The 14,273-nt window shown below is 39.8% G+C and overlaps 1 protein-coding gene across 1 annotated transcript in view; it reads right to left on the reverse strand.

The window, feature by feature from the left end:
* gogo (golden goal) overlaps nucleotides 1–14,273 on the reverse strand; it is a 325,542-nt gene that overhangs the window by 215,499 nt on the left and 95,770 nt on the right. The window contains exon 6 of the mRNA XM_068226859.1: nucleotides 13,128–13,479. Coding sequence (XP_068082960.1) covers nucleotides 13,128–13,479 — 352 coding nt within the window. The remainder of the gene's footprint in view (nucleotides 1–13,127; nucleotides 13,480–14,273) is intronic.

Raw genomic sequence — 14,273 nt, forward strand, 5'->3', positions numbered from 1 at the left:
AAAGGCTGACGCTGTAATTAAAGCCACGGTACCTACCTTACCACTTCTAGCCATTCCCTACCCTATCGTCGCCGTGAAGACTACCTGTGTCGGTGCGACGTCAAAAAATGAAAAGATAAAATACAAAGATTGTTGTTTAAATCCTTTGTTCATTTCGCTAAATGAAATTAAATTAAATTGAACGAGTAAAGAAAACATAAAAATCACTATTTCTAGAATATATTTGACGTTAAAGGCAAATACGTCTTCAGTAGCAAATGTATTAACATACTAGCTGAAATCCATCAAGAAATGACGGTCAATGGCGTAATATTTATTGAAGGATTTCCTATTTATATCTTATCCTTTCTTAAAAAAATATTTGTTCGTGGCGTCGACCTCTATAGATCGTATGCCACTACTTGCACCATATGATACAAACCTGCGTGTTTGTAATTGCGGAAGTGTAAAGTGTTGAATGCGAGGAAAGAAACGTTAAGGACGACACAAACACCCAGTCCTCAGGACAGGGATATTAATCATTTACAATTAAAAACCCCCCTGACCCGGCCGGGAATCGAACCCGGGGCCGCCGGGCGGACGCGCTGCCCCCTACACTGCGCGGCCGGACTATCTTCTGCTTTCAAAACATCGATGATCGTCGGACTTCCGGCTGAGTTTTTGTAGGTCCAAGCCGTAATTTCAAATTTGACTTAGTTTTCTCAGAAAAAATAACATGACTACATAAATTCCATTCGTATAGATCTGTGGGCTATCAGGGGCTAAAAATATGATGTGTCCGCCTCTGTGGTGTAGTGTTTAGTGTGATTAGCTGCCACCCCCGGAGGCCCGGGTTCGATTCTCGGCTCTGCCACGAAATTTAAAAAATGGTATGAGGGCTGGAACGGGGTCCACTCAGCCACGGGAGGTCAACTGAGTAGAGGTGAGTTCGATTCCCACCTCAGCCACCCTGGAAGTGGTTTTCCGTGGTTTCTCACTTCTCCTCCAGGCCAATGCCGGGATGGTACCTAACTTAAGGCCACGGCCGCTTCCTTCCCTCTTCCTTGTCTATCCCTTCCAATCTTCCCATCCCCCCGCAAGGCCCCTGTTCAGCATAGCAGGTGAGGCCACCTGGGTGAGGTACTGGTCATCCTCCCCAGTTGTATTCCCCGACCCAGAGTCTGAAGCTCCAGGACACTGCCCTTGAGGCGGTAAAGGTGGGATCCCTCGCTGAGTCCGAGGGAAAAACCGAACCTGGAGGGTAAACAGATTAAGAAAAATATGGTGTAATTTGCAAAGCCGAAATTAAAACATTTAAGAAACTGGAACCAGTTCTTCCAGTTTGTGCTGATAATGAGAGAAGTAAGATGTTAGTGTTAAGGAGGCCTTGTTGAAGTCATCTGTTTGTTATATGGGGAGAATGAAACGGAAAGAAATACTTTGTCGGCTACAAAGTGTAAATCCATTTCAATAGTTGGGAAGTAATTACGTAAAAGTAACTGGACTGCTTGTAACGATTACTTTTTAGTATTTATCACTTGCAATAGTTACTTTTCACAAATAATTTCTACTCGTAATTTACTTTTAGTAATCGATATAAATCGCAACGAGAGTTTGCCAAACTTAGAGCTCCATCACTCTCAAGGCGTCGCGCCAAGAGTATAACGCCAACGATACGACGCGCAGTCTTTATTTACTCGCAGCTTGTTGGGGTTGCTGTTTGAGGTTTAGATTATCGTGTACTATACGATGGAGGATGGAACCGGAATTAAAATGTGAATAAATATGAAAGAATATTTTGAATTAATTTGTCTTCAAAATAATGAAAACACAAATGTGATATGCAAACTTTACTTGGGAGGAATTATTTTGAAAGTTTGTTTAATCAGATTTAGTGATGATAGTACCGGGCGAGTTGGCCGTGCGCGTAGAGGCGTGCGGCTGTGAGCTTGCATCCGGGAGATAGTAGGTTCGAATCCCACTATCGGCAGCCCTGAAGATGGTTTTCCGTGGTTTCCCATTTTCACACCAGGCAAATGCTGGGGCTGTACCTTAATTAAGGCCACGGCCGCTTCCTTCCAACTCCTGGGCCTTTCCCATCCCATCGTCGCCATAAGACCTATCTGTGTCGGTGCGACGTAAAGCCCCTAGCAAAAAAAAGAAAGTGATGATAGCCACTTTTTGTCTCTATGCTAAGAAAAACCGGCCACACACTAAATGGAGTAATATATTTTTCCTTGCAGAATTTTGGTATCATTCCATCCCCATGCAACAAGGAATGTCAGTGATTTCCTAAAGACTCGCGTTCTGTGATGTAATTGTAATTTTCCTAATTGCATTTTGAAAAAAGGAATTGATAATTGTAACTGTAATTGAGTAAAATGTTTCTCAGGTAGTTGTAATTCATTTCAGTTCCTTTTTATTTTGTATTTTTCCCATCTTTGACTTTCAACCATTTTACTGCCGATACTATGTATTGTTTGAGACAGTGATGGTTACAAAGCTTTGTTGTCTCTTGCTTCCCGAACTATATCACTAACGCTATCTCATCCTGATAATTTCGCCCCATATTTTCCTGGTTACCTGTGAAAGAACATTGTAAAATTAAAATACGGCCAACTCTGAAATGTTATTTTTCTTCTCGAATGTGCAGAGCGTATGTTAAACCGACATATGCACCAACACGCAACTTCCTTCAACCGGTCGCCTTCCATACGACAGTATATCCACGAATATTTATTAAGTCTATTTTCTAGCGTTGATAACGGAATTGAAACCGATTTACAGTGATTCCAAATTTCGTGTCCAATGGATAAATCGAATAACCCTCATTGCTTAAATAGGAAAAGAGCGCAAAATAAAGCATGGACTTTAGTAGAAGCCCTGTGACTTGAATGCTAGCACCATAAAAATAATGATGAACTGTAAAAGAGTTTGTTATTATGTAAAATCATGATTTTCAATGTATTTATGGGACCATTCAGTTAACATTTCTTTGTATAATATTAGTTTACTTTGTGCACTCTGGATAGTGTTTGAATTTATGAACAGCATGGATTTCAATATCGTGAATTTTGCAGTTAACCTGGTTTTTCGATCAGATCTTGTAGTTGTGACATAATCAAAATTTACAACCCGTTTTAGAATTGATATAGCCATTACTGTCTTCTATATTTGTTGATTTAACTGAAAAATTAATCCCCATTAATTGTCCATGTAAACTGAAGTGTTCCTAACCTTAAAATGACTCTCCTAAAATTTATGTGCTCTTTGGTTATTCGCTTTTTCCTTTGGATTCTTAATTATTAAATAATATATCCAAGCTTCACTTTGTACTCTTGTATCTCTGGAGCTGAAATTCTCAGCCCGTTAATGTACAGGATGTTCAGATTATGCCTATTTACGCCATGTCTTTTCGACACTACAGTACATTAGTGGTGAATGTGAACAGAGTTTGAAATAATCAAGCAGAATTACCAGGGCAGTGGACATAGAATAACTTGGGGATCAACTCTCTCACCGACAGTGGCTAGCCAATAGGAGTAACAGCGGTAGCTCTCTGTGATCTACATTTAAATGAATAATCATCACAATTTCCTTATTACATTGTGCACTTGATATTGCGGAAGATTCAATTGCTTCTGTGATGTTATGTGGCAGAATTAAAATATTGGAAGCCATCAGTTCAGACCCTGAGTATGAATATGGGTTCGATAGACAGTAACATGCAGTGAGCTCTAAAGCATGTCGATCGTGATCGTGATCTAATGTAGATCGTGAGAACAGAGTAATAGATTGTAAGCTGTAAGGAAAGTAGAAGGACTTCCAGAAATTATTCAAATCCCCTGAGCTTAATTCTTATGCTAGCGCTAAGAGAAGTTAGTTTTGCATCACTTGTGGACAGTGGCGAAACTACTTGGAGTCAATTGAGGCATTGCCTACCCTATGAAATACGATTAAACATAAATATCGTAACAAATTTATCTGCTGCTGTTATTGTGTTAAATCAACAATGATCTCTTTTATATGTGCTACATGATGACAGCAGATGATGTGCTTCGCTGATCGCCCCGCTAGATGGCGACAGCAGACCACTTGTTCTGACTGCGAGGCAGTCTGTAAGTTGTCTCACCCAGGATTTTTTGTTTTGTTTCCCTTCAGTCAGCTTGACGACTGGCGCGGGGTGGTGGAGGTAAGGTAGGTTTGCCGCCCGCACTCCTCTCACCGCAAAGTGTAGACCCCAGAGAGGCAAGCCTCATGTGTTATTTGAGAGCGTAGTAGAGATCGGGTCAGCTAGGAAGACACCCGGTGAGGGGAAGTGTGCGAGTGGGAAAGCAGAGCCGTGGGAGCGAGATCGCTGACTTCCCCTTCTCGCTCAGTGTTGTGGCGACGTACAGTTGACCCGAAATATTTGTTATAACTGACATGTAACACTCCGCAGATTTTCAGTTAGTGGAATTCCCTTCCAGCTGTAAATTACAGACATACCTAGTCGAAATGAATTCATTTAGAAGTGTTACAGATGATAGATAGATTTAAGGAGTTAGAACATAATTTAACCTCTTATTATAGCAGCTGTCAAAATCGTTTTCGTGTATCAATTTGCGTAGTCCTTATTTTAAATTATAATTTGAAGTAAAATTAACTTTACGACGCTGTAGATGTACAGTGTAGAATATGGTTTGCTATAGTACCAGGCTTCATAACCTGAGCCACGTCATGTAAAATAACTCAATAATAATAATAATAATAATAAGATAATATACATCAAGAATGAAACACGCTACAAGAAAATTGAAAAACTCTCAGATACGATGGGAAGAAGGAGGATATTTTTTTTTCGGTCATCTTCTTCTCAGAATGAAATCCAATAGATTAACCGAACAAATCTTTGACTTCTTCCGTAACCCAAAACAAAACCGAACTGATTTAAAGAAACTGAAAAGGACCTGGTAGAATTAAAAATTACAGAAAATTCAGCTGATGCTACTCTTTCCTGCACTTTCTTGCAATCTATCACGAACTTTTCTTCCACTGCCTCCCTTTCCATAAAGTCTATAACGTTCAAGATTGCTGCACCTTACGATGCAGGCTACTTTTAACGCCTTCCATACAGTCATAGATAGGCCTAACGCACACCACCACTAACCACAGTTACTACACAACGAGAAATTAGAAAGCAGCGCGCGACAGCTGAGTGTAAACTTATGCACTGTACTGTCCCTGAAGCAGGAGCTCTGTTAGGAGGGGATGCGCTATGCGGGATAGTCCAAAGTGCGGATGCGCTCCCAGATGTCTTCCTAGCTGGCCCGATCTCTAATTCCCAGCGCGAAGGTGACAATGAAGTAGCGGTACCCTATTGTTAAGTGTGTGCTTTTCTTTGAAATTAGTGAGAAATCCGTGCATTAGGTTATTGGCTTTATTTGTAACAATTCAGACATGGACTGTTAGTTGCGTAAAACGAGACTGACATCATCCGGTTGAAAATCGCGTTGAAATGATATGTGATATAGGCCCGTTCGGGAACTTAACGAGTCTTTTGAACTCTTTAAAACGTAAACCGTTCTCATCTTGGACTTACGAAGAGAGGTGTGAATCCAAACACAAAACATGTATACCTAATCTGGTTATTAAATTAATTATTTTGACGGTAAAGTAGCGAGAAAATTTCAATTTTCTTGGTATACACGATATTCGTGGTTAACAGCCTGTTCCGAAACCAAGAACCTTTTTCGTTACACGTGTGTTTTGTTTGGTGGTGACACCTTAATTATGCAAATGGAAATACGGTTTGGCGATTTTGAAAGCATCCGGTTTGTTGAGTTGTTAGATCCAGATCAGTTCATAGTTTACAAAGAGAGCTTCCCTGCTATTAAACTGAGCAGTCTTATGAACATTTATCCCTTTTTAATAGGGAAAGATTGGAAAATGAATTGATTGACATTTTTTCCGATATAGAAAAACATTTGTCCCCTCAAAAAATTACATTATATTGTCCTCAATGACCTTGAACCAGTGTATGGGGAAGTATCAAATTGATTCATTTAATATTAACATTTCGTGTACCGGGCAAGTTTGCCGTGCGGTTAGACGCGCGCGGCTGTGAGCTTGCATCCGGGAGATAGTGGGTTCGAATCCCAATGTTGGCAGCCCTGAAGATGGTTTTCCGTGTTTCCCATTTTCACACCAGACAAATGCTGGGGCTGTACCTTAATTAAGGCCACGGCTGCTTCCTTCCAACTCCTAGGCCTTTCCTATCCCATCGTCGCCATAAGACCTATCTGTGTCGGTGCGACGTAAAGCCGCTAGCAAAAAAAAAAACATTTCCTGTGGACACGGCTTCCTCTGTAAGGAGTATGATCACTCTGAAGAGGATAAAAACAATTCTGCGTAATTCAATGAACATTGAAAGACTCAGCAGTCTTAGTACCATTTCTATCGAGAAAATGCTTGTGAAGGAATTGATGAGTGATCAAGTATTGGAGGACCGTGTGATTGACCATTTTACAACCAAGAAAACTCGACTTATGGAACTCCTCGAAAAGAAACTCTAAGGTAAGATTTCCTGCCTACCCATTAATTAACTAATAATTTCGCCACTGCTTGTGGAGTATCTACAACAGCTGAAAATGTCATTTCCCTTGCGTGTGTAGGATGTAGTGAGGCTGCACTGCATTCTGTCATATTTATCCATTCTACGGGTGAAAATTGTTACAGAGCCTAAGAAATGTTGTGATGTGATTCTGTAAACGAAGAATCCTTTTACTTCATTTGAAGGTCTTTTTTTTCTTCAACGCACCTGTGAGAATCCTTGTTTACAGGCATGAACTTCATAGAAGACTTGTACAGAACTAAGCTGATGAATATTTAGAACCAACATTCGATTCTGTGTTAACAGTTATTCACCCAACATGAAGACTATTGCTGAAGAAAGTTCCTGCCAGGTTTCAAACCGAATAAGAAAGGTGATTGTAAATGTTTAAATTGTCGCAGCCATTTGCGGTAAAATTTATTTCCATTGCCAAGAGATTGTTTACTGCAAATTAAAGTTTCAAAAATAAACATGTTGGATTGCAATGTTTCAAAAGTTAGATCATTTGAAAATTTGGGAACTTCTCAATTGATCATGCATCCTGTAGGTTGCCGGCCCCTGCTCTAAAGAATAATGTGAAAGGAAGCCTCTCTTGCGAGGTATGAAGATGGTAAGAAGCTGATGAGGGAAAGAAAATAAAACAAAAGAATAATAACTCAGTGAAATCATCTCTAGCTCCTTACCAAGGCAGCGTGGTTTGCATGTACTACTACTACTACTACTACTACTACTACTACTACTACTACTAATTCCATATTACTATAATATGCTGCGGGTAGCCCTTCCTAGGCAGATCTTTCGTGAAGGATACTGCGTGTGGTTGTATAGGACGAACGTGCTGTGTATTGAGTGTGAACTGGAGACAAGTGTACAGACAGTACAAACACAGAAGTAACCATTCGTGATTGAAATCCCATAGTTCGGCAGAGAATCAGACCCGGTCCCGTCCGACTAAATGGTAACGCGCCACCACTCAAGTTAGGAGATAGTCTTTTTGAAATGAGAAGTCAAGTCCTCGGATTACATGTAGAATTAGAGGTCTCGTAATTGTGAGCACCATATCAAGAGGACAGTACGTAAAATTACAAGTAAGTTATGCTTGCCTGCTTCATTTTCACATGAATGTGTCTTAGGGCTGGTCGCTCATCCGAAAATTTGCATGACGTGACAAAATGTGTAACGGAAGTGATGTCACAAATTATTTTACATCGCAACAGTGACCTGGAGATGTGCATGGGCTGTAGGTTTGTATGAATAGTGTGTGAAGGTTAACATCAACCCGACCTGAAAAACTTACGTACGGGGCGTGGAGAGAGAGAATTATGAATTGAAATTATTGATCATGATTTACATGCCACTGAGACTGAAAAGTCCCTTTATGCAGCGTCTTCTTATAATACAATGCAGATTTATGAAAACAGTAACTACATTTTTATAATATTAAAGTATTAAACTAAACAAGAAAAAAAAAATGAAAAATACAGATACCAAAACCAGTAAGGTTAAGACATACATTATATAATAAGTAAGAAAGTAAATCATTAAGCCCTTCTGTTATTTTGGACTACATGGGTTTAAAGAATATAAAGCTAAAGCAGAGAAACAATTTTCTTCGAAATATACATATTCCTGATTGTTCGACACAAGAATGCCTGATCTCAGCCTCTTGCGTACTCCTCCAGAAAGATAGATGTTAAGAACTGCTTTAGTTGGGTACAGTTAGTGTTACTTGCGAAACGGTGAAGATTAAAGACGTTAAATATACGTGATGCAGTGCAAACAAAGGATTTGTTAAATTTAGTGGTACGATGAAGGGGAATTTGAAGGGTGGTTTTTGTAAACCTATTATCTCTGTTATGTACCGACTCCATAGGTTTAAATGCATTATAAAGGTAGGATGGTGTCTTCAGTTTGAGAATTTTCTGCGTAGCAACAGCTACTGAGATATCCCGACGTTCATGGAGTTTCAACCGTTGTAGCTGTATGTAATAGGGTGTTATGTGTTCATCACGCCTGGCATTTGTAACGTAACGAACACATGCGTTTTGTACCCTCTGTAGTTTTATGTTCAAAGTTTCAGATAAGTCGTTGTATACGACTGAACCATAGTCAATTATTGGAAATATAAGACTTTGAACAAGTAGTTTTCGCATGAAAGGTGGTGTACATGACACGTTACGTTTCAAAATATGCATGGATGACACAACTTTTCGGATTACATTTGACGTATGATCAGACCAGGATAAGGTTCTGTCGAAAATTAGACCTAGATTGTTAACGGTGTCACTATAATGAATATCTGTCTCTAGAATTTTTATTGCTGGGAGGGATTTGAGGTCAACAGTTTTCAGGAGTTTTGTGTAACCTATGCAAATAAGCTGGGTCTTAGCCACATTTAATTGGAGGTTATGATTTGCGCTCCATTCAATTAATCGAGAGATGTCATGGTTAAAATGCGTTATAGAAGAAGATGCGTTAGTGGGACAAAAGTGGAAGTAAGCTTGTAAGTTATCCGCATACATGTGAAAGCTACTGCTTTTAAAGACTTCAGATATGTCATTAATATAAATAGAAAAACATAAAGGACCGAGGACTGATCCTTGTGGTACGCCACAGTTTACTGATTCCCAGCTAGAGAATCGACCGTCAACGAACGTGACTCTTTGTGATCTATTTGACAGATATGATTCAAACCACGACAGAGCACTCTGGGAGAAGCCAATTGACTTCAGCTTAGCAAGAAACAACTCATGATTGACAGAGAGAGAGAGAGAGAGAGAGAGAGAGAGAATACCTCATCAATATCTTCATTCTTCAATAAAGAAATACGGAGATTAAATTTCACTCTGCTTCCGACATTGACGACCAATAATACTTGCATTACCATTGAAAATAGTCCACCTGATTTCAACAATACTCTTCCAGCCAACCACTTTTTGTTCAACTCAGGACTTATTTCTAGTCAAACGAGCACTAATTTTAATCATCACCGGGCGAGTTGGCCATGCGGTTAGGGGCGCTCAACTATGAGCAAGTTGTAATTTTAATCACAGCAAGACTGGAGAATGAAAAATATTTTTTTTTAAATGAGTTTTTATTGCATACTGTTAAAGTCTTTCTTTCTTATTAGTTTTATTCTCATGTACTACTCTTTTATATGCATTCCTTAATTCTTGTACATCAAGCTGAAGGCGACCTCAACACACGTCGAAACATGTTCTTGATATAATAATGCCATTTAATTTAAGTAGTAACATTTTATTGTACTGAATAGGTAGAGGAAGTCCGTGCAATTTGGACTACTTAACATTGAACGTCCATAACTCTAATGACCGTACTGAACATTTTTCAAATTTTATACACGGTAATTAGTACAATGCATCAAAAAATGATTTGATGAAAATAAATGTTAATATTATCTTTAGGATTCGTTTAAGAGTAATATTTATTCTAGAATTTGTTATCGTGTAATCTGGACCGGCGATCGTGTGATTTGGACTTGTAAATATAAACACTAACAAGTTATTTAATGTATTTATTATGAAATCCTAAGCAATAAAATACGACACTATAAATTGTAATCATCACTTTTGGCATATAAGACAACGATAAAACAATTCATCCTGAAGTTTGGCACAGTTTTCATGAGCACAATTTTTGGAACTATTGCACTGGATCCAGTCGTCTCATAATACTTATCACATACAATTCAGACTGTTTTTGATTTTTCCTTGCGTCTGTAGTGAACAGTTTCTCGATCGTTACGCATCCTGAAGGCCTGTAGATTACGAGGTGTCGTGTGATCGGCACGACGAATCCTCTCGGCCGTTATCCTTGATTGTTTAGACTGGGCCTCCATTTCACCGTCAGATAGCTTCTCAATTATAATCACATAGGCTGAGTAGACTAGTCCTCGGACACAGGTAAAAATGTCTAATCTGGCCCAGAATCGAACCCGGGGTCTCCGAGTAAGAGGCAGGCACGCTACTCCTTCACCCCAGGGCCGGTCTCAAATGATAAAACAAGTTCTTTCAGAATCACCGGTAAAACTACGTATATTGTATGTTGGGTATTCAGCCCGAAGGCTGGTTTGATCCTCTGCAGCTCCGCCAACAGCTGTCATAAATAGCCTAGGTGTCACTGAAGAGGCGTACTAGGGAAATGAGGAGTGAGGTAGTTTCCTGTTGCTTTCCTCACCGAGCCAGCCGTTGCTATTACATATCAGCCTGCAATGCCCATTGAAATGTATGCACTAACCGACCCTATGAGCGATATTTTCACACCATTCATAACATTGACTGGCGGCATAAGGAAGTATTACTAGCATCACTCATACCTCAGTCACTTTCATATTGTCAAAGCCAAGGATGAGACTGAGACAGGTCAGTGAAAGTAACAAATTTATTCTAGCCCATACCAGAAGACATAGTGCACTGTAAACACTACATCTCGCCAGCAAAGGCATAGTAAAACTACGAAGAAACATAATTATTACAATTGTTCCAACGGTTCATATTGCACCCTCTTGGGCAAACACGATATGCAAAGATCTAATCAAAAATTAAATAATGTGCAAAGTACTTAAAATTTATGAATGAAACTGTGTTATAAATTACCTAGGTATTTCATCAGTACCTGTAAAAGCTAAACACCCTTTTGCCTGAAGTAACTAGTTCACAGTACACTTACTTGTCACCGTATAAGCTTACAAGAAATGTGAGTATTAAGATCGTTTTCCTCTTCCCCTTTCAGTCCTAAGTCCATTAGCAAAACAACTTCCAGGAAGAACGCTACCCTCGACTCTCTGAACTTATCTCAGACAGCGGATGACCAAACTTGCAAATACCAAAAATATTATCGGTCCGAATTACACGCGGGTCTAAATTACACAGACTTCCCCTATATATGTAAATATATGGAAATTGTTATCAAGAATATTTAAGTAGAAATAGAGTGTGTTGGAATAGAAGGCACTAGTTAAAGATACGTAATGTAGAACCACAGCCAACTAGATCTACGCTGCATTAAGTTGGCCGTGGTAGTATTAACATTCAGATTAATGGCCTCCTTACGGTACACACTGGTGGTGATGGTGGTGGTGGTGATTATTGTTTTAAGAGGAAGTACAACTAGGCAACCATCCTCTATATAACACAAATCAGAGAGAAAAAATGGAAGGGATACGACACTTTGAAAAAGGATGGTACCGGCCAAAGAAAGACAAGGGCCACGAAGGGCGTGAAAATGAAAGACTCCCTAGCCCTTGGAAACCTAATAGCATCGGGGTCGGAAATGAACAAGAGTTGACCAGAGAAGGTCGGATAGGGTAGATGAAAGTGAAGAGCCTGGTAAAAGTAAGTGGAAGCAATGGCAGGACTCAGCTAAGGGCCCCGTGGTATCCAACCCACTCTCCAAAGTTCAGAGCCCCTGGGATCCCTTTTAGTCGCCTCTTACGACAGGCAGGGTGTTATTCTACCACCCCCATACACAGGGGGTAAGGTACACGCTGTAGAACTAATATGTAAATCCACAGCTCCTGTTTAGGCTATGTCTTATGGCTGGTGGTCATCTGAAGTCAGCAGCCGTTAATGTTTTACTTAGTAACAGTGACCTTGAGAGGTGCACGGGCTGTAGATTTGTATTAAAAAAGAACCTCCGCACTACCCATCTCTGTGAAATGATGCAAATAAATCGTTCGTTCGTTATCAATATCTGAGTTTCCTTTATTGAAATACATTTTCATGATCATTAGATTTTCGCAAAGGGGAAGAATTTACATTTTTTTTAAATATCGGAAACATTTTTAGCAGACAAAGTATGAGTCCCCATACTATGGAAAAACCTAAAATTAAGCAATTTCCTCAACTGTGCCAAAAGTTGAAGGGCTAAAGGGCCCGGAAAGGTTTCAAATTGTGAGTCTTGGATATATCTATCAAACCAAAAAAAAAAAAAAAAAAGAAATCGGAAATCACTTCCGGCCTAAATGCACTCCCGGAAAAAACAGCCTAAAATAGCTCGTTTCTTTACTCCTTTTATTTTTGATTCAAATCCTAGCCCAATTAACTTGCCGCACTTACCCATAATTAACCTATTTACACTACTCTTTCTGTAATGTGCTCCTTGGTTCAATAGCCTCAGGCTTTTTTTTGAAAAATGTTCACACAGAATGTAGTTATAAGGTCTTAAGTAAAACTCTGCATTGACTCACAGTGACAGAAAAAGGCAAACTGCTAATGTAATCGACCGGATAATGATGGTTAAGAAAATGATTGTAATTTTTGGGAACAAATAAATAATTTATTCTCATACTTTATTATATTTTATTTACTTAAAATTCGTAGCTCATATCGCTACGATGTTTTCAACATTGAGTTGCTTGCGTGAAGGGCTAGAACTGTGGATTTCTCTTGGACCCTTAGAGAGATGTAGCTTCTTAGAATTTCTCTTAAGTTCTCCATGCTGTGTTGAGGGTGAAAAAATCGGTCCTTAAGTTCAAACAACATAACAACTCAGACGATTAGAGTTCAGAAATTAATTTTAATATTGAATGTCTTACCTCTGACAGGCAGGGTCGGCACGCAGTCAACTCTAACATCAGATACGGCTCCTGTGATCGCCTGACTCACGTAGACGAAGCAGTACTCGACGTAGCGTTCAGAGAAGAGGTCACAATCGAAGTAAAGGCTATGTTGTCCACGGGTGACTCTCTGCTCGGCCTTATAGTGCAGAGACGTAGGGGGCACGAGCGAGGCGACGTCTGCCCTAAGACGAGCGAACAGACGAACCCTATCCCCTGTCTCCAAGATGCAAGCAGGGTACTGGAACAGTACAGCCACCCCAGAGTGAGGGTCGCAAGGGAAGATACTGCGGGCGTGCACATTGAATACGAACTTCTCGCTCCACGCCACCTGGAAAAATAAACAACAATATTGGATCATTCAAGAATTTTGGTTCTCGTTCCTCATGTATACAGATGAACTTTATGACCGCCTCATGACTACTGACTGAAAAAAAATGTTTTTTTCCTCTCCCACAAAATATGCTATTATGATGACGTGCTTAGGGAAGTAAGTGGGCCTTTATTTTGTCTACAGGAGGTAAGATAACTTAACTCCCAAGGAAAGCAGCAAACTCCCGATTATCCGGGTGCGGACTATTCGGTTTGCAAGTTATCCATGCATCCCCGAGGTTTATTGTATTATTATTTTTATTTTATTTTCTTCATTTTTCTCACGGCATTTTGAATACGTGTGAACTGCTCGCTTGAAATTCGAGCGCCCTCTCGACTGCAAGTGTGCTGCTGGTGGCATGCTTTGTTCGAGAACTAAACACCAAACAATGTATTGTATCTCAGTTCCTTGTTGGTGTTTTGCGATAGCAGTCATGGCTACAAAGTGAAATAAACCTTTGCCACCTAAAGCCCACAATTGCGTTGCGCTCGCACACATGTCTCGTGGTGACATTTTTCTTTATTATCCGTAATAATATCAACAATAATGAAAGAGTTAGAGTGGCCTAGCTCTTTTTACTAGGGGATGGGGGTGGGAGGTGTGGAGAGGCAGGAAATGTTTTAAATCTCGTAACTGTGGAAACAAATTTGTCCGGAAATGCGGCAGATCGTTCAATCAACTTAATGAGGGGGAACAACAACTGTTTATTTTCTTTTTTCTGTATCACAGCAGTCTTCTACGTCTGTACATCC

Source organism: Anabrus simplex, chromosome 3 (assembly GCF_040414725.1).
Source record: "Anabrus simplex isolate iqAnaSimp1 chromosome 3, ASM4041472v1, whole genome shotgun sequence".
Taxonomy (NCBI): domain Eukaryota; kingdom Metazoa; phylum Arthropoda; class Insecta; order Orthoptera; family Tettigoniidae; genus Anabrus; species Anabrus simplex.